We start from the raw sequence: 26,814 nt of genomic DNA on the forward strand, positions 1-26,814 counted from the left end.
TGGTGCTGCTGCATTGTGTATATGGTTTAAAGGATGAGTTCAGTCTGTGTACATCTGCTTCACTACCTGTCGGCCCCCCTGAATTTCCGGAACATGAACATACGCCCCATTTCGCCCCAGAAGGTTTGTGACTCTTCAGTGGTTTCAGCTTCATAAGCATCCACTTGTGGAGTCTCCCAAACCATGTCAACAACTTTCGGATCATGGAAAGAGGTTCTATTAACAATTTTCCAGGAGATGTAAAATATGATAGAAAGAATTGTCATTGTATAACAACCGAAGAATGCTTCGACATTGAAAGGGCTGAATGAAGTGTATCCAAACGTGCCGATAACAAGAGTGAAAAATACGCTAGCAGCGTAACCACCTGCAGATGTCGTGTATCAGTGGCTGCTAATTTTCCATGGTTATTCCGATACGGGTTCGAGAACTTAAATTGAGGTTGACCCCATCCATAATAAGGTAGACTCTTACAGTCTATACCTTGTACCTTTGCAACTCGGTGGTAAAACACTTAGGTAATTGACATGACCAAGTAGTTAATAAACGCTCCACCGGTAACCTATATTTAATGTTATACAGTGCCCTTATGCTCTCGTTACATTGTACCCTAATTGTTAGCTTACCAGATTAACCAAAATGCTCAACACTCGATCCCCTTGCTTACTTTGCTGAAGGAATCCAAGGCATGCAAATGCCATGGTCAAGGCAAGAGCGTAGATCGGTACACTCTGTTTAGTACAGGTCTTAAACAGCGCAGGTGCCCGGCCTTCAAGCGCCAGACAGTATAAACTTCGTAAGGCGCAATAAACGTATGTATTGCCAGCGGAGAAGATTGATGTAACAAGCAGAGCATTGACGATGTGAGGATTTCCACCGACCATGGTGATGAACGTGAAAAAGAACAGAGGCAAGACAAGGATGACCTTGCCACTAGACAGTCAGAACTCGGCTTCTCCATACGCGTTGACGACCAAGCAGTTGATGAGTGTATAGAAAATATTACATGCTAGACACATAGTCCAAATGAGAATGTCGTCACTCCAATATTGCACTACAATGGCCATGGCACTAATCTCGAATGGGATGACAAGGGCTTCGTAAATGAAGAAGTTCCATCCCGCGGCGAAGCCAAAGGCGTCATCCACAAAGTGGCCAGCGAGGGAAATGAAACCCCCAGCAACGGGATGTTGGGTCATCATCTCAGCCATTCCATTGTTTACTAAACCAACAAAGAAGCAGTAGAAGATGGAAGCAAGGAGAAGGCCCGCGGGTCCTGATGAGTGCAGGCCACTGCCGATACTAATGAAGAGTCCCGTACCGATTGATCCGCTTGAATCGAAAGGAGAATCAGTATAAATCAAGGCTACACCTATGGGATAAATCATCCTTACCGATTGCAATGAGTTGGATCTGTCTGTTGTTTAGTCGCCGTTGAGGCTGCTGAGACTGGACAAATGCGCCGTGAGCCACCGACTCGACAGGCCTGAGCATTTCTCCAGGCTCATAAGACTCAGCCTGCTTCATATCGTAGGTCTTTTTGAAGTAGTTATTCATAGCTGAGTCGGTCGGAGTCGAGGGATAGTAAGGTTGGCAGTGAGATAAAAGATGGAGATATAAAAACAAGAGTGAAGACACCAAGCTGAGACTATAAAAGAATCGAAGCGGTTACCACTTATGGAGAGAATCCGGGGTAAAAAGATAATGTTTGATTTGTTACTCTAATCAGTCGCAGAGGCGCATATCGGTCGACGGTCCGTAGTCTGGCGCTTGAGCCTAACCGGACTCCTGGTATCGCAACTCCCCACGAATGCGGAGGATACGGACGTGATAGAGTTCGCGCCTCGGCTGACTAGTTATCCCTCACGTTGTACCGAAACTCAGGCCACAAACACAGACTTCCTTAACCGAACCCCTTTGCTCTTCATATCGGCCGTGACTACGTATACCTCGAGATTTCTGACCAACGACGGTGACTCTCTTAATTCGCTTCAGGGTGGTCTTGCTCGGTTTGGGAAACCAGTGTACCCGCAGGGATTTGAATGGGGAACGCCTCCGAAAGAATTCCCCTAATCACTAGCTTGGATTCATGACCATTCTGTCAAACCCACACGAAGATATGCTTTTCCAAGCTGGAGTTGGGCCTGTTGGGGCGGCACAGTACAGTACCCTTCTAACTTGATCAATACGGCGAGTGACAGCGGTGATCTTATTCCAAGGATGGTCAATATCGAGGGACATGAGGTTACTCTCGAAGATGGACGGTAATACTCGATATTCGGACTGAACCCTTCAGTAAAATCGTGATTCCAGGGACTAATCATGCTATTAGATGTGTTATAGAGAGAAACTGTAAGCACAACATGACTTTGCCGTCGGGAAAGTACTACTGTTTGGTGGCGGCTAGATTGAAGGAGGAGGTTCTGAGGAATGGGTTGGTGAATCAGTTAGTTTTCCGAGTAGTTTTGCGAGGTGATACGGCAGTTAAAGTTGAGGAGAGACAGACAATTATTAGAGTGAGCAGACTTTCTATTGAGGGCAAGAATTCATGAGTTTAGGCCTTAAGAAGAGTATTATTAGAATGAATGAACGACTTTAAAGCAATAACACAATAAGAGGAAGCCTTTCAATAGTTAAAATGTAAGTGCAAATGACCAGGTATGGAAGATAATAACCTATATATTGAATGGCACTTTGTGTAAACTGATATAAGAGTCTTAGCTGACGTTAGGATAATAATTACCTCTTTCTTTTGTTAGCTAAACCTGCCATTTAGGTTATGCAGTGGCTCGCCTAATGACGTTTTAATTTATCAGGTGTCTTTAAGATTTCCATGAAATCTTATATATAATTTATGTGTTTTATCCTTATACTTTTACTATAATGCTGCTTATTTTATGATTTTAAGTAATTTATTAGATGTCTTCTTATTTTGTCTAAAAGTTTTGGGTTAAACCACGTGAGGATACAGACTGTTTAAGTATCAATTTCATCTGCTGGTAGATATATTAGGAGCTTGAGCTGAGAACACTTTTCGCACCTAGCGCCCTATATGACATAAATCGTATGTATCGTAGGGGAAGCTGCATCGTGGTTCAATCCACTCCTCGAGGTTCTTATAGCTCTTCTTGACTCGGTTTAAGAAAGGCTGTCGGGTTCGTTGCGGTTCAATGGTTCATTCAACGAGGCCAACAAGCCTCCCAAGACGTTGAAACGTGAACGAGAAGGCATTCCGGCGTCGGAGGAGACTACGCTGTATACGGCATCCTTGATGGGGTCTGTCTAATTTTACAAGAATGGTTAACCGAAAATTTTTGTACGTGAACTTTTTTATCTTTCTCAGCCCGTTTCAAACAGTCTCCGCCATAACAAGCAGGTTCGGAAAAGTATTATACGAGAAATTTTATCTGTCTCGACCCACAGCTAGATTAATGCCTTCCTGATTTAGCTTAGGCTAATAGCTATAGTGCTCGTGAGGCCCTTGCAGGCCTAGCTGTCTAAACATTGCGTTATCATAACTAAGATCAGTCAGCAACAGGGATCAGGGTAGGATAAGCTGGGCAGGTCAACTGACAGCTTGGTATTTCTATGCTTAATAGATCCAAGAGTGATCTTTTCTTTATACTAAAGTAAGAAAAAGTAGATTGCTTAGCAGGTATTTCTTTTGCATTGTATAAGAATAAGGTTGCTCTAAGAGCCCCATCCTTCGTAATAAAACGGCCCTGATCAGAGATATTAGACTTTGAGAAGCACCCCGTAAAATTATCTCTCTCAGCCCATTTCAAATAGTCAAGGCTTTAATAATCAGGTTTGGAGGACACGTCCGCACTGGAAGATACAGTTTTCCACTTAATAAAAGAATAGTACAAAGTCGAGATTTAACGAGCCCCAGCAAGTAATCTCCATCCGGCTTCCATTCAGCAAATTGATAATTTTGAGCTTAGCTTACAATATATTACCAAGAACCTGAGTGACTAACAGTAAGCTCTCATGGGTTTTAAGTCAGCTGTCATATACATGGATAAGTGAGTCCTAAGTCTAACTAGCCTTGTATATTTAGGTGTTAGTCGAAATTATATATATGAGTTAAAATTCCGTCGATACTTGACATACCAATCTTCAGTACCGACACTGAGTCACCGAAGCTTGTCTATCTTACAATTTATCCCTTCCCTTCAAAATGCAGTTTTTTACTGTCTTAGCTGTTTTCGCCGCTAGCGTCTCTGCTGGTATTGGCGATTATGCAAAGATCCAGTACTACTACGACGGCGGCTGCTCGCAAGTAGGTTATCCAGCAGTGTAATACGGACTCGAGGGATAGCTAACCGCATTGCGTTTATTAGTATGCCACCGAATTCAAGGTTGGCGACTTTGAGTGCATGTATGTATACTTTAGTTCTATCCTATATCCAAATAGCCACTGACTCGTCATAGTAATTACGATTATGGCAATACCAATAGTGGTAATGTCGCTGGCTGTGACTCCAGAAACAATGACTGCGAATGCAAATTCTACCAGAATCGGGACTGCAAGGGACCCCTGATGCGTGCTGGTACTGACAGTGTCTTTGGAAACTGCGCATCACAGGTAAGTTCCCCAAACAACATATACTTTTGTAAGTTTTTAAGTCTAATTACACTGTTTCAATAGTGGGGCAAGGGTTTCAAGAGCGTTTACTGCCGAAACCGTTAAACACAACCTATTCAAGTATCACTTGTCTCGTCTCGGTCAGGCTACTTATGTTCCCCCCACCTAATATGTCTATCAATATTTCGGCTGGCACGGTTGGCGGGATAGCGCCGTCTATCCGTCAGTCAACTATGACAAAATGACTACGATTTCACATATAACGATATATTGGATCTCTTTATGTTCTAAGTTTAAACACTCCGTAGACTTAGATCCAACCCGAATTTGGCAACGATGGCACTTACGTGTGTAGACGTGAGACTGTTCTAGGAATAAAGGCCATCCATCGATCTTATCCCTCTTGGACAAGTTTTAAGAAAAGCTATCTCTTTGAGTGCTATGTACATTTTAAATGAAAGAAAACCCGTTGAATCCATGCGAAGGTCGTTTCGCTTGTGTGGTTGACTCACTTCTGAGATATGTTGTATACGTTTTCCGTCAAATTCAAGCCTTACTGTTCCAGAGATGGATCGTTACGCTTGAGAGAATTCGACCTTTGCGAGATGAAGTCCTGTTTTTTATTGAAAGCGATTTTCCTGTTCAAAAGTCTATACTCGACATTGGCTATGCCATGGTCTTTAGCATGTGACGGTTATATCAGACGTACTTATAATGCATCTGTTGATGAGAATCGAAAACTGAAAGATGACTGGCCGGGAATGGAGAACACAGAACTTCTTGTTGAGAAAGCAATACCGCTATTCATTTTTGCTTCCACTGTGTGCCATTTCATCTCCCAGAGGAACTGCGCCAACCCTCAGAAGCAACTACAAAAGGTCTTAACGTATGAGACAAAGAGTCAGGAATCGAAGATGAATGCGATATATTTACCACCGTTAGAACAACAATTGGAAGATCTATCATTGCGCAAACAGGATAAAGTATTTGACGAATTCCAGCAGGTTGTTAGTACTATTATTCTACTCAAAACTCCCCTGTCGATGTCCGCTCTGGCGCAGCTCATCAATACGACTGAGGAAACTATCTATAGGAGACTGGATATGATTCATTCATTCCTCAAAATTTCAAGAACTTTGACATCCCCTATCAGATTGCTTCACCTATTATTCCGAGATTTCTTACTCGACCTCGAGAAGGGGGGGACTAATAAGTTCTGGGTAGATGAGAAGCAAACCCATGATCGTATCGCTGAAGCTTGCCTACGAGTCATGAATTCTTGTCTAAAAGAAGATATTTGCAATCTAATAATCCCTGGGTCTAAGCGCTCAGAAGTCTCTCCCGAGTGCATGGCGTCGTGCATACCGATAAAATTATAGTATGCTTGCCGCTACTAGGTGTCTCACTTTGAAGAAGATAGTGTTTTTTCTAAGCATGAAAAGGTATTGTCATTCCTGAAACGCCATCTACTTCATTACATTGAAGTCATGAGTCTTGTTGGGCGATTCGTGGAAATCTCTCGAGTCGTAATGATATTACAAAATCTTGCAAAGGTATTCCGACTTGCTATATCGCTAATCACTTAACCTTCGAAATTCTAAACATGACTTAGGATGGCCCACATGAGATGCTCAAAGAGCTGCTTAGAGATACACATCGCTTCATTCTGATACACTCCACGGTCATCAACCAATACTCTCTTCAACTATATTCTTCCCTGCTTTACTCAGTACCTACAAATAATATCTTATCGGCAATCTTTGTCAAAGAGAAACCAGAATAGATAGCGGAGCTTCCAGACCCAGAGTCTGCTTGGGGCCAACGCCAGCTTGTCCTAGAAGATGATAAATCATGGAAAGTCGAGTCTATCACAATGGATGATTCGCGTTTGGCCTATCTGTTCTCCGATGGGACCATTCGAATATGGCTCTTGGATACAGGTGAACGCATTCGCGAAAGCTCCAGCGAGATCGGTCAACGTTTAGAAGGTCAAGAAGGCGAAATTACGCTTTGTCGCAATTTAACAATAATTACCTGCAACGACAAGGACAAGGGCGGTCAACTAAGTCTTCGCCATGCGGATACGGGGGACGTGGTCGAACGATATGATCTGCCTCCAGGCTATTCCAAAAGTGTCCAGATATCCCAAAATTCGCAATACATTGCCTTTGTGGGTTCTGATAACACGCCAGTCCTGCTGCATATAGACGCCACGGATTGTCCACGGCATATTTATCTACACAACTCTACAGCAGTTGCATTTATTTCCGGCGACAGTGGCAGGTATGCGGTCTGGAATTTGGAGACATGTGATTTCATTCGACAACGTCACCGTTCGAACAGATGTATTCAAGACATGATCTGGTGTGATTCCTCTCTGTTAACGTCTGTGTCATTTTCTCTGACACAGAAGTCGTGGGTGATTTTGGCATATTCTGATGAAGACGGCAGAAATATGGCCACGTTGGAGTGGCTACATTCTGGTAAACTCATATGTCATTTGCAGACCGAAAATGACTCGATCCAGGAAATTTATTTTTCACCAGACAACACCACTCTAGCGTTGGTCTCTTGGAATGGCGCCGTGGAAGCACGAAAGATTGCTACAGAAGAATGTTTAGCAATTTCTGAAGTTGAAGGAGATTACGATCTGACAACCCTCTCACCAACTTTCGACTTGGTTGCTTCAGTTGAGAAAGACCACACTACTATCGTCCGGCGAAACGACCTACACGAATCAGAAGAGGAGGATCATCCAATTTATCTCTTGGCTCTCTCTCCGGATCAGAGACATATCGCTTCAGCTTCATATGGAAATGTTCCCTGCCTGTGGGATGTTCTTACTAGCGACGGCATCCATGAGCTTTATCCGGTAACCGTCCCAGATCGGTTCGTTGGATGGACCAACTCTTTTCAATTTTCCCCTAACTCTGGTCATTTTTGTGTACATAAGGGAGGCTTCGTATCAAATGTTTTGCTGGAGATTTGGTATGTGAAGACAGGGCAACACGTTCGCAATATCCGGGATGAAAACTCATGGTGCGAAGATAACAACATGCGTACAGAGCTCCAAGGAACTATCTCCCCTGATGGTCGCTGGATCTTTACAATTCGTGAGCATGGCTTGTCTCTTTGGGTGCTTGACGAATTGTCTTCACCACGAGAACTCGCTTTCCAAGGCACTGTTTGCGATGTGATGTTTTCACCTGATTCCCTGCTGTATGGTTACCCCACGAGGGTAGTGATCCGAAGGATTCATTAATCCGATCCACAGGATGCCTTGCATCCAGATTCACGAGTCCAAGCCCACTCACCTTGCTCGACCGAGTCAGACTGGTATTATCATCTCGACGGAAAGAAGTGTCTGCAATCGTCCCACTCTTTCTTCCACCCGAATTTCAGGAGCAGTACGGAATAGGGATGAAACCGTTCATCATTCATTCTAGAGAAGCCAAGGGTCTGGATATAGGCACAATTCCAGCAGTCGCTGCTGTATTATAGAAGCTGAAGAGCTTTCTAAATATTCCAGAGCATCAAGATCTCACTCTGCTACGGTGCACACCGGAAACCCTCTTACGCACCGATAAGAACCTGGCACCACTGGAGCATATTGGCAAGTCGGCCGTTCATGACTATACGGATCAGCAGCCTGTCAACATCAATAACCTGGCGTCCGTCCCTGCGGTATCAGCACTTTTACTTAAAGAAAATCGGCCACTCAACGCACTTCGGTTCCGCGCAAATATCTGGATTACGGCCGCTGGTGCGTTTGATGAAGAGACTTGGAAACGCTACCGCATCTTGCCAATGGAAAAAGATGCAGAACATGTGCCTCCCACGCTTTATGTGGTTTGCCGAACCTCCCGCTGCACAATGCCGAACGTGAACCTTATCTCGGGCAAGTTCGATACAGACGCCCCGGGACCAGACAAGAAGAGAGGTAGGGCGCAGCCTAGTACTACTATGGTACAGCATCGCACAGTTGAGGACGGGAATCCGAAAGCCCTCGGATACATTGGTATGCATTGTGTGCCTGAAGATGCCAATATCGCTGAGGCTGCGGATTCGCCCAAGGGACTGTATATCCATGTTGGTGATGAAATAGGGGTTCTTGAGAGAGGTTCGCATTTCTATGGATCGACAGGTAATGATTATTAGCGAAGACGTGCAGAGTTCTGGTAGTTATTTATCAAGCTCTATGAGGCGTCATACATTGGGTTATAACTGATTGCAATCCAATGCCAGTAGTTCATTATCGTTCGCCTATCGTAAAGTAACTACGACTGGAAGAGATAGATATGGATCTTCATAGGGCTACCCCATGGCCACAAGCCCCATGGCACTTGTGTTTTCAGCTGCTATGGATGGATCCTCAATCCATTCTAAGATATGTCTTATCAACGTTAAGCTTACAACTACCTATGATGAGCCTTCGGAGGCTCCCCAAAGCGCAAAAAAAAAAATGGTGTTCAGCCCTGATTCGCGTCAAACCCCTTACTGATATTGTCAACAAGCGCAAACCGTGATGTATATGCAGGACCAGTGTTCTAGATCTGGGTAGATAAGGTAAACCCGCTTCTCGGTAGTTCGCATGTAACTTATGTATATAGCCAGCTCATCAAAGTCGCATGCTGAGGGTTGGCAACCAGTCTGCCACATCGAATTTTCATACAATTTCTTTGTGTTGATCACTCGTCATGATTCTAAGTTCCAGAGTCTTGTTTCGAGCTATTATTCTTGCACACTCTTGTCAGATTTTATCACAAGCCATCATCCAATCGTTAGGGAAATAATCGTCGCCGTGTCTATTGATTAGCAAGAGAGTGTGGTTAGCGAACGCGGGAAGTTCCTTAAGGAGAAAGATAGGCCCATCATCGCCTTCGTGATTTAGACTTGTGGCACTGCATTTCCGGCCTATAGCATCGAAATAAATATTGTTCTTCTCGACAACGAGGGCTGTAAGCCTGAACTCAGCGTCCAATAAGTCATGACTACGATGTTAAGGTCAGATGTGTTTGCGTTTGACGACGAATAAAGTTCAGCCATATAAGAAGCAAAGTAGAAGCTCTGTCTCAGTCAAGTCATAGCCTCTATACACGACGTGTTTGTCTTCACCGCACAATATCCGTCCACCGGATGCCTAAAAGTTCATCAAGAATAAATATCCCGTACTTTTAGTGGGTGTTTCAAGGGAAGTCTGCCCGAAGTATTTGTTTCTCTAAGTAATACATCAACGATAGCATTACCAGCCTCGCAATCTCCGTAGAATGAGTGGATGATGGTGCGACATCGTTGGGCCTAGAGAAAGCTGACGGGTATATGACTGTGATTGATGACGATAGACTTGGGTAGCTACCAGAATAACGTCGACTATTTCACTCCGGGAGGCGATCTATTTATTTTTGATGGAAGCCTACAGACTGCCAGCCCCCCTGCAATACTGTGAGATCAAGTTCAAATGGCTCAAGGCTTGGCTCGCTTTCACGCCAGTACATAAGATGGCACGGTCGTATAGAGAAGCTGCTTCTACTACACCTTCAATGCTCTGATCGATGTTAATTACAGTACGGGCACTGAAGGATATTTATGTAATTGGGGTATTTGAATAAACATCCATATGGCATAAGAAAGCAATACACATGATCCTTTGAGGGTGGCTTAAGCCAGCTAGACCTTAATCAGCATAGCTTTAAACCGTTTCAAAGGCTAAATAAGCTAACAGTCAAAGTTAAGCAATTAAACAACCCTCTTGACGTTATACCGCAAGGCTAGCTTAACTACCTTTAAACATTCAAGTAAAACCTGTTGAAATAAAAAGATCTTGTACAGAGTAAAAAGAGGTTCATTTTTACTCACATGAGATTTAATTACTAATGGGCAGGTTTAACTGACTAAGGAAGCCTCAATTAGGTATGGTGCAACACGTCATGTTAAAAGAGGAGAAATCACAAGGCGAGATAGAACACACAAACACAACACAAACAATTCCACGTCATAGGGCTCAACAGATCCTACGTTTTACTAAAGTAAATCTTAAGTTCTAAGAGTCTTGTGCCAATCCCGGCGACTTGGAATCACGAGATTTCGCCTTGACATTAAGCCCATCGCAAGTGTGGTTCGACTCAGCGATTATCAGGATGTTAACACTCCACCAATTACTTGATATAGAGGCGCGTCACCTTGAGGACCAGGTCTCGGCATTACAGGTTCTACGCCCACAAGACCATTTTTCCCTCTACCGAATTGCCGGGTCTACGTCGATGATATCGTCCGATAAATATGATCGAAAACTGAACCACACCATGGGCCTGGGATCTTTCAAACAGCCGACAACCGACGACCTCAAAATTATTGAGGCTCTCTACAAAGATTTGGGACTAAAGCCGCAATTTGACGTTTCCCTACCTGACAACGAGGAAACTGTCACACTTCTCATGGGAAGTGGCTATGTGAATACGGGTGGAATTGACACGTTCGTTCACGATCTAAAGAGGCCCATCGCCACAAATCCCCGCAGCTTCAGCATCGACAGAACCACGGACGTAAACTCATTCATAAACACGTCTGTAGCAGGGTTTGCAACTGGTGGTCGATCTATTGACCTTTTGAATCTTCTTTCCCAGGTAGTATCAATCCGGGACAACACACACCTGTATGAGGCTAGGAATGTACGCGGCCTGCTTGGGACGGCAGCACTGTCCATCGTCGAATCAGATGGGGATAAGATAGGCTATATGTATCATGACAGCACTTTGACTGATGCGAGAGGGCGTGGTGTTCACCAAGCACTTATCGGTCATCGGCTACAGGTCTCTCGAGATGAGAATTGCACCTTCGCTGTGGCTTTAGCAAGGACTTCGTCGGGCAGTGCACGCAATCTGGAGAAGCTGGGATTTGTCAAGATTTTAGAAACCCATGTGTTTGAGCCGACAGTGGCTTAGTATTATGTTACTTGTAGGCGACAGCGTCTCTGGAACGCATATGCACGATTTATCAACAAGCGGATATAGGATAAGGAGTAATCTAAGATGGATAATGTGACTCTTAGATATGTGAAAAGAGAATCTTGCTGCCAGTATGCCCCACAACCTCTCAGCTTTAACTTGAAGTATGTTTATGCGATTGTTAGTGTCTTAGAGTGAAACTACTAGACTATCGTTTATACTGTAAGCAAGTGTGAGAACGCTTTCAGCAGGCGTATAGAGATGACAATTTCCGTATAGGATACGAGAGGAGCTGACATGTAGCAATAAGCCCTGAATCTAGGCCAGGACAGCAAAACCGGCCAGGCTGAAGTAAACTTAACGACACTTTCCCGGTCCGCATTAGGTAAGCTGGGCCAATCCTCCAGCCGTATGCTTTTGTCGTAAAATAGATTCATGTCTGTCTGTATGACGACAAGACGCATCTTAGCTTGCAATGGCACTTTTTTAACCTATTTGTCGTTATATATGCCCTTACGTGACTTGACCCTAGCCACTGTTAACCCCAACTTAATAGAAGCCAAATGTTGGTTTACTATAGTAGCAATCCAACTAGCATAGTCCTCCATAGTAGAGCAGAAGCATCACCTAGTCTTAGACCTACAAGCATACAGTCATTGAAGTACGGGCCAAACCCGGTAAAAAACAAACAGCTCAGATCATTTCCTTTCTTGACCCGATATGCCCTTGCGTTTCATCGAAGTAAGCGCCTACTCTAGTTAAATCGAAAGGAAACAACCATGCTGGAAATACAACCTGGTGTATCAACGACCCTATGCCAGCCGAACCTGGATATGTACCCCACGTTGCGAGGCATGCTGGAAGCCAGATACTGGGGACCAACGACACCCATACCCATGTACTGAACAAGGATGATGCATGAACCGCTTCTGATCTGCAGTCGCACAAGATCCGGACTACCGGAGCAAGCCCCTTCTAAGTAATGGAAAGCTCAAATTCTTCCCTGGGAAAGAATTTGGGATCAGAGACTCTTTACGAACTCGTAGAGCAGAGAAATTGACAACTTGGTTGAGAGTTCGAATGAGAACTTCGCAGCTACAGCTACTAAGATACCAGTTAACATCTTAAGTCCAGCGATCAAGATCAATCATGAAATGCAAGAGAGAAACAAATGGAATACGGAGTCCGTCAAGTTGATGTCTGAAGCCTACGCCAAAATGCATTGATACATCTCCCTACGACAGGCACTATCAGTTGCTCAAGCTCATTCACCATAATTAAATGTAGCACGTGCGATGCTAAAACCATCCACGATTCAATATGTTACAACTTGCTCATGATTCTACATTTGCAACAGCACAATGAGGAAGCTCCTCGAATACAAGTCAATTAAAGTTTTCGAGAACTGCGTTGAGTGTCAGCGAAGTGGAGTATGATGACCTTGCCTGAGTCAGTGTGCGCCAAGATTGTCATCACAGAAGCCCGTGGTAGCGCCGGAGTAGAATTGGCTGCGTAATAAGGTTTGTCGATGACAGGTCGTGACAGCAACGGCGGAGCTAAGTTTCACTAATTTGACAGCCATTTGTCCAACGTTAGTGAGAGGCTAACTTTATCATTTTTAGAATTTCTATACCACGACTTTGCTCTAGCGGGAACGGATTCTAATTGTGGAATTGCCATTATACAGACTGCTCTTTCCAGCCATAGCACTGTCAATAGGCTGCCTATTGGCCCCCCTGATATTAGAGTTTGTCTGCGATTTTTGGTGCGGCAACGGTCCCTATCCCCATTGATACCCAAACCTAGGAACCCCCCTTGATACCCAACAGATCTAACGTTACATGAATCCATTAATAGATTCAGCTTTGCAGCAATTCGATCACGGCGTCGACAATCGCCTCTGGAGCTGAAGCGAAAAATGCATGGGTCGCATCTTCCACAAGTTTAGTGCGACTGATTTTTCCAATTGCTGCATATGTTTCCTGGCCCGCAAGCGGAACAACACGATCCGCACCACATAGCACGTAAGATGCTGTACCTTGGAAGTTTGGATCGTCCAGGGGTGAATACGATACCGGAGTATCCATGCTGTTCAGCGCCTGGTCCTTCAGCAAGGACACATAGTGCGCGGCGTCGTCGTCTGGGATGTTATGATACATCACTTCTTTGGCACCACTAAATTTGACAAAGCCAGTGGATTTCTGTTCATTTGCAAAGTTAGCTCAGGAGAGGCTGGTTGTGGGGAACGATGGCCGCAAAACTAGTGGCGGCGCAGTAAACCTTGACTCACGTTGAAATCGACCCAGGGCGGGAGGTTGTCCCTGTCAGTACCCATCATGTCCAATGTCGTTTTACCAGCCATTGGCGTGACAGCCGACACGTAAATGAGTGCCGTCACGCCACCTTTCTTGCCCGCCTTTTGTCTCTCACGTTTGCTAAGACCTTTCACAGCTTGCGAGCCGTAAATACCACCGTAGGAATGCATCATAACCGCAACATCTTTGCCATCCTCCATCAATGGCAACAGTACGTTTGTGCGAAGAGACTCGGCATCTATCTCGGCGGTGGTTTCAAATGCATTCTTGACAAGTACACCGGGGGCGGTCTGGCTGACGAAATCGTAATTGCGAGCCGTAAAAATCTTTTTTACGGGTGCGAATGATTCGACAACATGCCAGGCACCGGGCACAGCGATGATTGTTGGCGACATGGTTTATAAAAAGCAAAAGAGATGGATATGTACGAAATTGGGGTTGCAGATTGGTCGAGGTAGTATTTCGAGGATTGAATGGTAGCTAAGGATTGGACGTGAGGAACGTCCCCTTTTGTGTGACTGCGACTCTTGGCGACGTCTCTCTACTACCAGATCTCATTTAGGTCTTCGGCAACTTTGACCTAATCAGAGTGCTTCGATCAGGGGTCCCTCTCCTAAAAGCCCATCATTGTTTCGAGCTCCATGACGCAACTCCACACAATCTGCACTTCCTGTCATTATCCTGGCACAAAAATGTGCCAGATACGATAACGATGTCGACGGGTGTAGTGCTTAACCACGAAAGGATTAATGTTCGAGTCATCCAGACACACGCGGCCGGGGATGACGGCCCGACCCCAGTTCGTATCTCACCCCTACAGTGGCAAAGCTTAAAGTCACAAAACCTCTACTACACCCAAAGAAAAATTACCACAACAATTCGTTATTCCCAGATTTTTACATTATGGCAGCCACAGAGACCTTGTCGGTACCAGATGAGGCTTTCCTCAGCGAGAGCAGGCAAAATGAGGTCTATGCTACTCATATTACATTTTTTGTTCTTATGATGATCATTGTGCCATGTCGTTGGGCAGCATCGCGTTTAACTAAGAAGGCATTGTCGTGGGATGATTGGCTTGCGTACTTCGCCGCAGTAAGTTCTACCTTCCTACCCTGTCTTGACGGAACTTCCGATTGTCTAAAAGACTCTCTTGTCTACTAGTTCAACACAATAGGCGTTTTTATCGGTAGTATGCTGTGGCTCAAGTTCGGCTTAGGAAGGCATATGGCTGCGCTGATACAGGAGGACCCGAAAAACATCGAGCGATTTTTTAAAACGATTCTAGCCAACGAGATACTATACACGACAGCTTTGGCCTCCGCTAGGCTATCATTGGTAGCTTTCTTTTACCATATCTTTGGTGTATCAAGCATGCGTTACTTCCTCCACGGCTTTGTTGTTTTTATAATCGCCTGGGCAATCTCTACGGTAAGCTTCATACTGGCTCATTAGTCCTTTGAGTGGCGCAGCAGTATTAACAATGATAGTACGTTCCCTCTATCCGAACATGCTGGCCGATATCCAGCTTTTGGGACGGTACCAACCAAAACTGCATAGATCTTTCTAAGTTTTATGTAGGTGTGGCAATTGGAGGAATTATTACCGACATCGGTCTGATGATCATTCCTATACCATATATTTGGTCTTTGAAAGTTTCTCTTCATCACAAGATTCTGATCGCGGCTATGCTTGTTTTTGGAAGCTTGTAAGTTGTTTCCTTGTATAACTTGAATGTCCAAACCCGTACTCATTTTTATAGCGCGTGCTTTGTTACTATCATCCGCCTTACCAAAGTTATCACTGTCGACTTGACAGATCCTACATGGGGAACTGTTGACCTGATGATTTGGACTGGTCTAGAGGTATATAGGTAAGTTTCTCTGAGCCTTTTATCACTGCATGGACAGAACGCCTAACAACCCAAGTGCTGTTATTTGCTGTTGCTTGCCTACCTTGAGGCCGCTGATCAAGGTGGCTTTCAAGAAGTTGGGATTGGGCCAGCTGAGTTCATCCGCTGTTACAGATAACGAGAGACAAGCATCGGGTACTGGCGGAATGTGGAGCACCAAGCCACGAAAGACCAAGCTGCATTCAGAGGATGGGATTCTCGGTACCAGTGATGCAGACGACATGGAGTTGAAAAAGTCCAAGTATTATGAACTAGGCTCAATCAATGGTCACGCCAGCTCACAGACCTCGATCAGAGAGCATCAAGTAGTATAGAGAATAATTAGGGCTACCACAATAGATTATACCCACTTCGAGTGAACGTGGGTGATTCTATTAACATCAGGTATGTCCGTATAAACCTGGAGATATAATCAAGTGGCCGAGTTGGGCATTCTCTCCTCCGTAACTGTGTGCACATCATTGTCAATCTTGACGAAGTTTATGTGCCGCTTTATCCTACGCTCTGCTATAACACAGAGTCCAGTAAAGGTCTTACTACGAGAGGAACGAGCTGAGGACCTGGCCGTAAAGGTCCGCAACTTCTTACTTCTAGGCAATCCCCTATAAAAGCAGACAAGAGTTTCAATAACTGGTATTGGGTTTAGATGCTGCAGAGATGAAAATAAAGAAAAATCTGTGTTTTAGTCGTAGTGGAAGCCGGCGTCCCTTGACGGATGTAATGGAGCACACATCGCATAGAAAGAACACTATATTTGAAGTTTCAAACATGGAATCTCATTGCGCAAAGAAATATCGTATTACTAACACGTGCCGCTTTAATCTATGTCTTCGGAATATGAGACAAGATATATATGCATATGTATAATAACAAGCTGCAAGGGTTCAGTTACTGATTAGGTACCAAGTCTTGCCCAAGTTATGCAATATGTTCGTTTTCTTCCATCTTTATGACCACGTTTACGTAGAGTCTACTACATTTCAAGTCACTGCCGGCTACGGCCCCTGGACACCTCTACTTTTTCTTATCCAGCGGTACAGCGCGGCTGGCCATCATATATTTGCCACCACTGATTTTAATAGATAGATATGATGAATTGGCGGTCCATTACATCTCTAGAAGAAAAAGAGAAGCAGCCAAAACTTTATTTACCCGATAGTATAAATAGATATAACATATCTCGGGGGTCGAAGAAAAAACACAAGGCAGACGTAAAGCTTTGTAAATGCGGGGACCACTGATTTCAATGAAGATCTCTCTCTCGGTTTCTTTAATCCCTTAGACACAGTAGTTAATACACCGTCGTTGATTCGATACTGTCAACAAGGGAAACACGGAGTATATGCATAAGGCTCGGGAAGACAGCCTAAAGGAGCTAAGCATGTATAGGATCAATGCAGAATAACTGGGGCATGTGGAAATACTTATATCATCTCCATACTACTTCTCCGCTTAGGTTCTTCAATCTTCATTTCATAGCCATTATGACTGAATCTTCCACGCTTCTCTTCGGTGTATGCGTTAGCCTTGCCGCCTACATTGGCCTTCGCATCTTCTCAAATGACCCAAAACGATTTCCCCTACCTCCTGGACCTAAAGGTCTTCCTCTACTAGGAAATTTGAAAGATCTGCCCCCATCCGGTGTGCTTGAGGCATTTCACTGGTTGAAGCATAAAGACCTTTATGGTGCGGTCTTGAGAAGAAAGTTGATACTAAATACGGCTCCGCTAATCCTCAATGACCAGGTCCAATCAGTTCTGTCACAGTAATGGGCCAGACCATTGTTATTATCAATGATGCAGAGCTCGCCTTCGACCTTTTGGATAAGCGATCAGCCAAGCATTCGTCAAGGCCTACGCAAATCTTTGCTGGTGAAATGTAAAACCGCACCCAACGATAAAACTAAATCTTGTCTAATTACAAACCCAGGATCGGCTGGGAGAACTCACTTGCGCTTTCAGGTTACAATGACCGCTTCAGAACTTACCGCAAGAATATAGCTCGCATTATTGGATCAAAGACTGCTGCGGCTCAATACGATGATTTAGAGGAAGCTGAAGTCAGCCACTTTCTGCTTCACGTGCTAGATCACCCCGGCCAATTGATAGATCATATAAGAAAGTTCGTTCACTCATAGATCCTTCTACTTCGACTATGCTAATGTAAATGTTTAGAGAGGCCGGTGCAATTATCTTGAAGATAGCTTATGGATATAGAGCAGAGCCATTGAAGGAAGATCTTCTTATTAATATGGTCGGTAAGGCCATGGATAATTTCGGAACTGCTGCTGTCCCTGGCGCATTTTTAGTGGATGTAATGCCTTTCTGTAAGCTTCTTACTTTTGGTTACCATGACGGGTTGAGATAAACTAACCAAACTAGTGAGGTATTTGCCAGACTGGATTCCCGGGGCTGGCTTTAAGAGGCTTGCCCGCCAGTGGGCATCAGAACTCAATGACGTTGCTGAAAAGCCTTATGCCTTTGTACAGCACCAAATTTCACACGGAAAGCAAGACAATTCGCTTCTGGCACAGCTTCTTGAAGCAGGTGATTCAACCGATGAAGAGAAAATAACGAACAAGTGGTCAGCTGCGTCTCTATATGCAGCGGGAGCTGATACGGTAAGCTAGCTACCCTTGCAGCGTTGAATAAAGGTTATCTAATGCTGTTAGACCGTATCTGCTATTGCGTGCTTCTTCTTAGCCATGTCGCTCTTCCCCAATGCTCAGAAAGCGGCTCAAGATGAGATTGACCGTGTTATTGGCAATGATAGACTCCCAACCTTTACAGATCGCCCAAACCTGCCCTATATCGAAGCTTTAGTCAAGGAAGTTTTGAGATGGCATCCCGTTGCTCCTATGGGCCTGCCTCACACAAGCACCGTAGAGGACATATTCGCGGGGTACCTAATTCCTAAAGGGTCCATGGTGATGGCCAATATTTGGTGGGTTTGTCAGCACAAATCTGAGGTGCGCTCCTAATCTTTGACAGGTACTTCTTACATAATCCCGAGGTCTACGACGAACCGATGCGTTTCAAGCCAGAAAGATTCCTACCAATCGACGGCCAGCCCGAGCAAGACCCACGCGCATACGTGTTTGGATTTGGACGTCGTCTCTGTCCAGGACGTGTATTAGCTGAAAATACCCTATTCCTCAATATTGCACAGTCTTTGGCAGTTTTCAATGTTAGCACACATGAGAACGCTACTACACGAGAGGTGCTTTTCACACCCGGTATCGTTAGCCATCCTGAGTCGTTCCAGGCTACAATTACGCCGAGGTCTGTCCATCACGAGAAGTTGATTAGACGTTTGGAGCAGAAACACCCGTGGGAGACAAGTGATAGTCATATTCTTTATAGTATGAAGACACAGAATTAGAGTTGGTGGTTCGGGGTTGAGACAACTGTAAGATGAGCTGTCACTATAAGAATCTAAGTTGACTACGGCCCTGTAAATTTTCATTTGACTTGTTCTGAGAGTGAACCCGAGCTGATTTAGCCGATTACGACGTTGGAATATGAGATACTGCATTTTGAGAGGTGACGTTTAATGTAAAGATCCATTATAGCAACGTCTGCAACGCTCACTTCGACTTCACTTCCTGTGCATTCTAGCTTACAAGTGTGCAGAATCACTAAAACCTTACCAATTACTACGTCGATCCAATCACTGCGAGTCTCACAACTGATAACCCCACTCCTCGCAAGGTGTCAACTATATGAGAATAGTCTCATCGCCTGACTACCCGGAAGTAGACAAGCCGCATCGCGTCGGTAATTGACGTAGCGAGTGGCACTTGGGTTGAATGGCATGTGCCAAATGGGGTTCCCCAACAATTTATCAATGATATGCGGTTTCGACTTCCATTTTCAGAACCGAATGGGAGCAAAGGGTTAAGTTTGCGAACCGTCGATGATGGCACTCTACCAACCACGTAATCATCGTCAACAAAGCCAGAATCACGTGGTGGACGGAACGAGTTGCCTCGGCATAGACCTTACAATGGACAGAGCGGCTGTCTTAGATCCAATGCCTAACAGTCAACATTCCATCATCGAGATAATTCCATTTAATGTGCACAAGTTCCATTTATTTTTACAATTATGCGGAAATCATAGAAGCATTATTCCAACCAGGTTCCATGGCCCAAGCCTCCATCTGTTAACGACGCAAAACTATACCCTGCTCGTCAACAGAAGCACAACAATCGCAATGCCAACTATCAACCCCCGTGACTCGGTCAAATCCACCTGGCCTCTCAGCGACAAATCTCAATGGGGCATGAGCCAGCGCATCATCGATACATTGAATGCGTACCCAATAACCCCCGGGAAAGAAGTACCGAGACATCCCAAAACTGAGATGATGCCCTACTTTGTTGAATGGCAGGGACATGTCTGGGTTTTGTTCCATGCTTTTGCTCCAATCGCACTCCATCAAACATGGCTGTCTTGTACTGGCCACGAAAGTCTCCATCCTGTCATCATCTTTGTCCTCTACTTCTCGATGTTCAGTTGGACCGTGGTCCGCGAAGTCAAGGCTTCTCGGAAACTGGGTCACCAGCATGGGTTCTTGGATGGAGATACTCACGACCGTGATGGCATACCTGACGTCGGTGTCGACAAAGTGGTGTCCTCACTATGGAAAACCACTGGGTCTCGGATCGCCATGGTTACCTGCATCGGATACAATAGCAGCCAATCGCCCACGTCCGTTATGCAAAATGGAAGTTGGTGGGTTTGGCTGTGGCTGCAGGTCGGTCTCTATGGCATCATTCTCGACTTTTGGTTCTACGTATACCACCGAGCCATGCACGACATTGATGCATTATGGAAGTACCATCGTACTCACCATCTGACAAAACATCCCAACTCTCTCCTCGCGGCGTATGCCGACCATGAGCAAGAATTCTTTGACATGGTCGGCGTACCATTATTGACTTGGATATCCTTTCGGACTCTCTGTATTCCCTTGGGCTTTTATGAATGGTGGATCTGCCACCAGTATATCGCCTTCACCGAGGTCTTGGGTCATAGCGGCCTGAGAATCTACGGCATGCCACCTTCCACCATGACCTGGCTGTTGAAGCTTTTTAGAGCCGAGCTTGTCATTGAGGATCACGATCTCCACCATCGTAAAGGCTATAGGAAAAGTCACAACTACGGAAAGCAGACCAGGGTGTGGGATCGACTGTTTGGAACGTGCCACGAGCGCATTGAGTCAACGAAGCAGAATGTTGACTGGGAAATGGGAGTGTATTTTCCTTTTTTTTAACAATTATAGTGAAGGATGTTATTAAGCCGCTTTGATCGCAGCTATGGTTAAACCCGTACCCCAGTTGCTAGGTTTCTTATATATCTAGGATTTAGCGCTATACTTAAGCTTTCCAGTTATTTTCAACAGCGAAGAAAGATGTGGTTTAAAGTTGGAGGTGAATGACTGACTCTCAAAGACTATTCTCCTCGCACGGATAAACGAAAATGAGTACAATAGCCGCTGCCTTGTCGCATTGTCTAATATAATACCACGGGCTCAAAGGGTAGCGACGGATAGAGGCATAGGATTTACTGGTTGTATGAAAGAAACCGCAAGAGTTATTATGTGTGAAGTAAATATTATCAGCCACTTGTTAATAGGAACCGACGAAGGTATGGAAATAGCAAGTCAAGAAGTGGACAAACATTTTCTTACATTTTCACGTCGGGGCAAAACGGACCATTGCCTGCGTCGACAGTGGCCACCAACTAATCTAAACAAAACCGAAGACAATGTGATTCCAGCTGCGGAACATACAGTTAATCAACGTCACAACACCTCAAGAGTGAGAAGCTGAAAAACGAAATATATAGCCGTGCCGCCGTGTTTGCATTACCCCGCAATAAGACTTGATTTTATTCAAGTTGGCCCGTACATGTGTTTGTGACTTATTGGCTGGCCTAGTCTATAAGACAGGAACCCCTGGCCAGGTCACCGTATTCAGGACGTTTAATACTGTGTCTACAGTTTGATACTATGTCTTCTTTTGTCATTGTTCAAGGTAAGCTTGGCGCAGCTGGGATTCCATAGCTAATAATAGTGATTAAATGCCTAGGCCACATGCCCGTTTTAGCGTAGTTAGAAATAATATACAATAAAACCAATATCCATAATGACTTGGATATTTTCCTATAAGGGTAGTCCCCGGCCCTAAGTAAGAAATAACCAGTTTATTGGTGGTGAGTATTAGCAAGACCGGTTAATTTTCTTTTAGCCCCCAAGGTAGTATAGGTAACTTGTCGTGGTCATGGGCTTTTTGTAAATATAAAACAGGGCGTTTCCCCGTACTTCCTTATTAACACCCAGTTCCAACAGTTTCTTTCAAGAAACACTTCTTTGCCTAACCCAACTCGTCGCCATGGTTAAACTCGACATTGCATTCCTTGCTGTGGCCGTCCTTGGTCCTACTCTCAGCGTCGCCCATCCTATAGATCTGGATGATCGCGGTGCCCCTGTGCAACCTGGACTTGTAGCTAGACAAAGCAGAAAATTTAATTGCAACTATGCCTCAGACAAAAGGGCCCAAGTAGGTTAATCCTTTGCATTTGTACGTGACAAACAGCTTGGCCAAGTGTCTAACTAGTAGCCCAACAGGCCACCACAGTCGCTGCTTGCGTTGACTCGATTGCAGATTACGGAAAAGACGGAAGAGTGTGTCCAGCGGTTAGATACCGCGAGGTCTGCAAGAAGTTCTCATCTATACTTGTTGCTGTCGCCGATGGTGGGAACTCAAGAGCCCCGTGGTTAGTCTATCCTCTACATGGTCTCCCATGAGTCATTTCGAATCCTGACTTTCTTTTTCACATCTAGTTCTAGGTGGGCACAGGATCTGGGAGCCTATTTAGACCGTTGTACAAATGATAGAGGAACGGTTAGGGGGAGCGTATTTGTTAACCACCCCACTGGCAGTTACCAGATTAATGTCCAAGGATGAATTGAAGGATAAGTTAACCGAGGAAGAATTATTATTGCATTAAACTTTGCGATAATTGGACCTTACCTGTCTATTTTTACAAGTCTATTAAATTTTACTCCTTTTTATTAACCCTATCAAAACCATCAGGCAGATATGTTCTGAAGAAGAAGTCCAGGGAAGGCAGTAACTGTATACGAACAGATGATTGAGCATGAACGTCAGTAATATGGGTCGGAGGAAGGAGATGATATGTGATGTCGTGACATCCTGAGAGTTGTATCCGGTGTTGTTTCAGCGGTTACTGATATAACCATCATGAATCACGGTTCAATTGCTATGGGTGCATCAGTCTTCGGTAGTCCCGTTTAGAGATGAAGGATAGACAGCTGTAAATTCTCAGTGGAAGTCGAAGAGGAAGTGATAGGGTCGGTATTTTATTATTCTGCCCTCCTCTTGAAACCCAAGCGGGAAAGTCCCAGTCGTGACAAAGAATATGAAAGAACAGTGTCAAATAATTGTGGGTGAGATAAGCAAATGTAAGTGCTCAGTCTCTCAATCACTTGGTAATACACACTGGAAGGCCAAGCTGATCAGCATAACTCGAAGGCGATCAAGGCCAACAGATGGTGGCCTCAGGTTCAAGTAGCACAGGGGGGTTGAAATATTATATAATACCTCAGATCCGTCAATGGGATTTCCCATCACCTTCACTCTCTTAATTGTACTCAAGTTACTTTAACCCAACTTCTTACTCTACCAGGCATTATGGTTGACAGCTTTACTTCAATACCTATACTTGACTACTTGTGCTCCCAGTCTCCTGCTACTAAGCCAAAGTTTCTATCTGACCTTAGATCTGCTCTTGTCAAAGTCGGCTTCTTCCAGATCATAAACTCGCCCTTACCCATTCAGTTACAGCAGGATGCTTTGCATCTATCAGCACAATTCTTCAACCTGCCTACAGATGAAAAAGTCGAGATCGAAAACATCAACAGCAAACATTTCCTCGGATATAGCAAGATTAACAGTGAAAGTACAGCTGCGCAAACAGATCATAATGAGTCCATTCTGGTATGATACCCATGATTCAGTACGTGAATTAATGTTTCTGACATACATTTGGCGAATTTCTAGATGGGCCCTGACCTTCCTGCCCTAGGGCCAAATGAGCCCATTTACCTCAATTTGCAAGGCCCAAACCAGGTATGAAAGGATGCCTTTAAACTGGATGCAAAGCTTTGACTGATTGTTCTTAGTGGCCCAAAGAAATCTCAGTGCCAGGCTTTCGTCAAGTTTTCAAAACCTATTACTCGCAGATCCAACACTTTTCTGTCGAATTCACAGCGTTGGTAGCTGAAGCACTTGAGATGCCTAAGGCCACTTTAACGACCCTTCTGGGACATTCAACATCTGACGTTAGCCGATTGAAAGCTACTAGATATCTACCGCCGTTCGTTAATGCTTCGGCACAGGATGGGAGTCATGGTATCGGCCCGCATAAAGATGGCTCTTTCATGACATATCTTCTCCAGGGCGGCAAACATAATTGTCTCGAGGTTCAGAATAAATCAGGAGACTGGATACCTGTGCCTCCAGTGCCTGGAGCATTAGTCGTCAATATTGGTCGCTTGTTGGAAATCATCACTCAGGGAGTCTGTGTTGCAACAACTCATCGTGTTGTTCTGAGGACAGAAGCCTTTTTGGACGATGAGGGAAAGCCCCTAGGTCCTAGAGTCTCCATACCCTTCTTCCAATTCGTGAACCCTCTTCTTATGCTGGAGGAGCTCACCCTGGATGTACCAGCACATATCAAAGCCCTAGCACCTGACAAGATTGTGGTTTCGGATGCAGAGACATTTTATTCGGGACTATTTGACAACTGTATTGGAGATAATGTTTTTGTGAATCACATCACCACTTTCCCAAAAGTTGGGGAAAGATGGTATTCCGACTTGTTACGACAAGCGCGTGAGAAACAGGCAGAATCAAAGCGGCTGGATCAACAGAGACGGGCGGCCGACAGACGCAGCTATTGACAGATGACCTTGGTTAGTGGAGCAGTAGTGAGGTAGAGCCATTCGTTCAAACATGTAATCCTTGTCACTATGGGAAAACATTGCGAGATGAGAGAAAACAAAGGATTTGCCATTTGCATAAGTTGAGTTGTGACAGCGCATGTCTATACGGCATAGATCAACGTCACCTTTTATATCTGCGACAGCAACCCATCTGAATTTATGATATGTATGTACACACCCTCCCTGCATGCAGGTGGTGTGGCGACCAACCGCAGATGTAATACCGCTTACTTACCCCAAAGCAAATGAACCATGACAGACTAAGATCCCTGCTTCAGATTCGTCACCTAGGTAAATAAGCTCACCTCATTAGGATGCAACACACACTTGACTCTATGCCCCAATTCAGGAACTCAAAATCGACAAACGCTTCTCCGGATTGCATCATACCGATGTGTGGGGGTCAAGACAAGTTCTTTTTCGTAATAATAATAACCTCGTTGACCTCGTGTGACTCAAAGTGATGGTTCGAGGAATTCTTGTCCTTGCTCATTATCACTTGAATTAGTCGCTCATCTTTTCTACACCGCTTATTGACTTTCTTGTTTCAGCCGCACTCGAGTTCGTTCTCAAACTTCAATGATGGGGTTGAAGGCTAAGAGCATGAGAGAATCCGACTCTCCAGCGGAGACGATGCAAAGTGCCACGATTGATTTACCTGTACCGCCAGACGGAGGTTATGGTTGGATACAGGTCTTGGCAGCGCAGTAAGTCCCAGTTCCTCCCAAGTGTATCTGCACATACAAAGAGATTTTCATAATACTTACAGGGTAATTTGCAGTCTAGAAGTGTTTAATACATTTGGATACAGTTACAGCTTTGGAATCTTTGAACAATACTACCATCATGAGCTTGGTTTTAGCTTATCGTCAACATCTTGGATAGGAAGCATTCATCTCTTTCTTCTCTTCATCCTTAGTACAATTTCTGGTCGTCTTTTTGACGCAGGATACTTTCGTCACCTTCTGATTGTTGGATCTTTTCTTCAGATACTCGGACTATTCATGGCGTCAATAAGCACCGAGTACTGGCACCTCTTCCTCGCTCAAGGAGTCTGCAGCGGAATTGGAGCTGGGTTGGCGTACTGTCCTGTCATGGCTTGCGTGTCAACATACTTCACTAATAAGCGGGCTCTAGCTATCGCAGTTGTCACAAGTGGTTCTGCTACTGGTGGGATAATCTTTCCTATCATCGCTCAGCAAATGATGTATGTCCACGGATTCCCATGGACCATCCGTTGCATGGCATTTGTGATTCTATTCAACGCCATTATAGTAGTGGCCTTGGCCAAGGAGCTTCTCTTACCTCGTAAGAATGGCCCATTCTTCGAATTTGCCGCCTTTAGAGAGATGCCTTTTGTTCTTTTTAGTTGTGGGTCATTTCTCATACTTTGGTCTGTATTCATCGGTCCTAGTTACGTGAGTTAATAGCCTGCATGAGCTACGTCAAAGCTGCTTACTGACAAATACTAGATCAATCATTACGCGACATCCGTGGTCGGCATCAGTAATGAGACTTCATTGACCATACTACTTACACTCAATGCTTTAAGTTGCCCAGGACGAATCATACCGTCTCTTATCTCGGATGCATATCTCGGTCCTTTTCGGACTTTGATTCCACTCATGCTTTCGGCCTCTGTGCTTTACATCGGATGGTTGGGGGTCAAGAACCTACCAAGTGTTTTCGTTTTTGCGAGCTTATTCGGATTTGTATGCGGCGGTATACAGACTGTGGGCATGGCTGGTCTGCCGAATTTGACAATCGATCACAGTAAGATGGGTACGCGGATGGGAATGATTCTGACTATGTGCTCTTTTGCTGCGTTGACAGGCCCGCCCATTGCAGGTAAGTTGATTGAACATGGCCATGGCAGATACCTTTACATGCAGATCTGGGGGGCTTGTTCAATGGCACTGGGTGCAGGATTTATCTTTGCTGCATTTAAGAGTCGACCGAAGGGTGATAACTAAGTGATTAGTGATAGCTTGTCGCAAATAGCAGAAACGAAGTAATTGAGCAGAA

The 26,814-nt window shown here is 44.7% G+C and overlaps 11 protein-coding genes across 11 annotated transcripts; 9 read left to right on the forward strand and 2 right to left on the reverse strand.

Annotated features, from left to right (window-relative positions):
• Nucleotides 1-941: 941 nt before the first annotated feature.
• Nucleotides 942-1,557, reverse strand: EDB82DRAFT_476480 (general amino acid permease AGP2; the record flags this gene model as incomplete). Its single annotated transcript, XM_065608062.1, has 2 exons — nucleotides 942-1,332; nucleotides 1,373-1,557. 2 exons carry the CDS (start codon nucleotides 1,555-1,557, stop codon nucleotides 942-944), a joined length of 576 nt encoding a protein of 191 aa, XP_065465144.1.
• A 2,623-nt stretch (nucleotides 1,558-4,180) lies between these two features.
• On the forward strand, nucleotides 4,181-4,693 carry EDB82DRAFT_525824 (uncharacterized protein; the record flags this gene model as incomplete). Its single annotated transcript, XM_025736563.1, has 4 exons — nucleotides 4,181-4,282; nucleotides 4,344-4,381; nucleotides 4,435-4,588; nucleotides 4,652-4,693. 4 exons carry the CDS (start codon nucleotides 4,181-4,183, stop codon nucleotides 4,691-4,693), a joined length of 336 nt encoding a protein of 111 aa, XP_025587158.1.
• A 1,768-nt stretch (nucleotides 4,694-6,461) lies between these two features.
• On the forward strand, nucleotides 6,462-8,746 carry EDB82DRAFT_525825 (quinon protein alcohol dehydrogenase-like superfamily; the record flags this gene model as incomplete). The annotated part of the gene is made up of 3 exons (XM_065609147.1): nucleotides 6,462-7,807; nucleotides 7,863-7,924; nucleotides 8,118-8,746. The coding sequence occupies 3 exons, from the start codon at nucleotides 6,462-6,464 to the stop codon at nucleotides 8,744-8,746; spliced, it is 2,037 nt and encodes a 678-aa protein (XP_065465145.1).
• Nucleotides 8,747-10,560: 1,814 nt separating this feature from the next.
• Nucleotides 10,561-11,879, forward strand: EDB82DRAFT_502436 (uncharacterized protein). The gene has a single exon (XM_025736567.2). It carries the CDS (start codon nucleotides 10,726-10,728, stop codon nucleotides 11,527-11,529), a length of 804 nt encoding a protein of 267 aa, XP_025587161.2. The 5' UTR covers nucleotides 10,561-10,725; the 3' UTR covers nucleotides 11,530-11,879.
• Nucleotides 11,880-13,142: 1,263 nt separating this feature from the next.
• On the reverse strand, nucleotides 13,143-14,373 carry EDB82DRAFT_502437 (Alpha/Beta hydrolase protein). The gene is made up of 2 exons (XM_025736568.2): nucleotides 13,823-14,373; nucleotides 13,143-13,733 (listed from the first exon to the last, which is right to left on the reverse strand). The coding sequence occupies exons 1-2, from the start codon at nucleotides 14,240-14,242 to the stop codon at nucleotides 13,392-13,394; spliced, it is 762 nt and encodes a 253-aa protein (XP_025587162.1). The 5' UTR covers nucleotides 14,243-14,373; the 3' UTR covers nucleotides 13,143-13,391.
• A 647-nt stretch (nucleotides 14,374-15,020) lies between these two features.
• Nucleotides 15,021-15,721, forward strand: EDB82DRAFT_428232 (uncharacterized protein; the record flags this gene model as incomplete). Its single annotated transcript, XM_065607669.1, has 3 exons — nucleotides 15,021-15,275; nucleotides 15,335-15,552; nucleotides 15,607-15,721. Coding segments are annotated over 3 exons (588 nt in total), but the record flags the coding sequence as incomplete, so codon positions are not given.
• A 1,519-nt stretch (nucleotides 15,722-17,240) lies between these two features.
• Nucleotides 17,241-19,200, forward strand: EDB82DRAFT_462625 (cytochrome P450; the record flags this gene model as incomplete). Its single annotated transcript, XM_025736570.2, has 7 exons — nucleotides 17,241-17,442; nucleotides 17,502-17,634; nucleotides 17,686-17,877; nucleotides 17,931-18,082; nucleotides 18,138-18,376; nucleotides 18,428-18,699; nucleotides 18,747-19,200. The coding sequence occupies 7 exons, from the start codon at nucleotides 17,241-17,243 to the stop codon at nucleotides 19,135-19,137; spliced, it is 1,581 nt and encodes a 526-aa protein (XP_025587164.2). The 3' UTR covers nucleotides 19,138-19,200.
• Nucleotides 19,201-19,971: 771 nt separating this feature from the next.
• EDB82DRAFT_525830 (uncharacterized protein) lies at nucleotides 19,972-21,033 on the forward strand (the record flags this gene model as incomplete). The annotated part of the gene is made up of 1 exon (XM_025736571.1): nucleotides 19,972-21,033. One exon carries the CDS (start codon nucleotides 19,972-19,974, stop codon nucleotides 21,031-21,033), a length of 1,062 nt encoding a protein of 353 aa, XP_025587165.1.
• Nucleotides 21,034-22,126: 1,093 nt separating this feature from the next.
• Nucleotides 22,127-22,764, forward strand: EDB82DRAFT_502441 (uncharacterized protein). The gene is made up of 3 exons (XM_025736572.2): nucleotides 22,127-22,321; nucleotides 22,390-22,538; nucleotides 22,606-22,764. The coding sequence occupies exons 1-3, from the start codon at nucleotides 22,154-22,156 to the stop codon at nucleotides 22,727-22,729; spliced, it is 441 nt and encodes a 146-aa protein (XP_025587166.1). The 5' UTR covers nucleotides 22,127-22,153; the 3' UTR covers nucleotides 22,730-22,764.
• A 663-nt stretch (nucleotides 22,765-23,427) lies between these two features.
• Nucleotides 23,428-24,879, forward strand: EDB82DRAFT_446798 (uncharacterized protein). Its single transcript, XM_025736573.2, has 3 exons — nucleotides 23,428-23,782; nucleotides 23,846-23,914; nucleotides 23,968-24,879. Exons 1-3 carry the CDS (start codon nucleotides 23,477-23,479, stop codon nucleotides 24,745-24,747), a joined length of 1,155 nt encoding a protein of 384 aa, XP_025587167.1. The 5' UTR covers nucleotides 23,428-23,476; the 3' UTR covers nucleotides 24,748-24,879.
• A 110-nt stretch (nucleotides 24,880-24,989) lies between these two features.
• Nucleotides 24,990-26,812, forward strand: EDB82DRAFT_567403 (MFS monocarboxylate transporter). The gene is made up of 4 exons (XM_025736576.2): nucleotides 24,990-25,006; nucleotides 25,068-25,496; nucleotides 25,571-26,207; nucleotides 26,262-26,812. The coding sequence occupies exons 2-4, from the start codon at nucleotides 25,369-25,371 to the stop codon at nucleotides 26,760-26,762; spliced, it is 1,266 nt and encodes a 421-aa protein (XP_025587169.2). The 5' UTR covers nucleotides 24,990-25,006; nucleotides 25,068-25,368; the 3' UTR covers nucleotides 26,763-26,812.
• The last annotated feature ends 2 nt before the right edge of the window (nucleotides 26,813-26,814 follow it).

The sequence above is a fragment of the Fusarium venenatum genome (assembly GCF_020744135.1).
Source record: "Fusarium venenatum strain MPI-CAGE-CH-0201 chromosome Unknown EDB82scaffold_2, whole genome shotgun sequence".
Classification (NCBI taxonomy): domain Eukaryota; kingdom Fungi; phylum Ascomycota; class Sordariomycetes; order Hypocreales; family Nectriaceae; genus Fusarium; species Fusarium venenatum.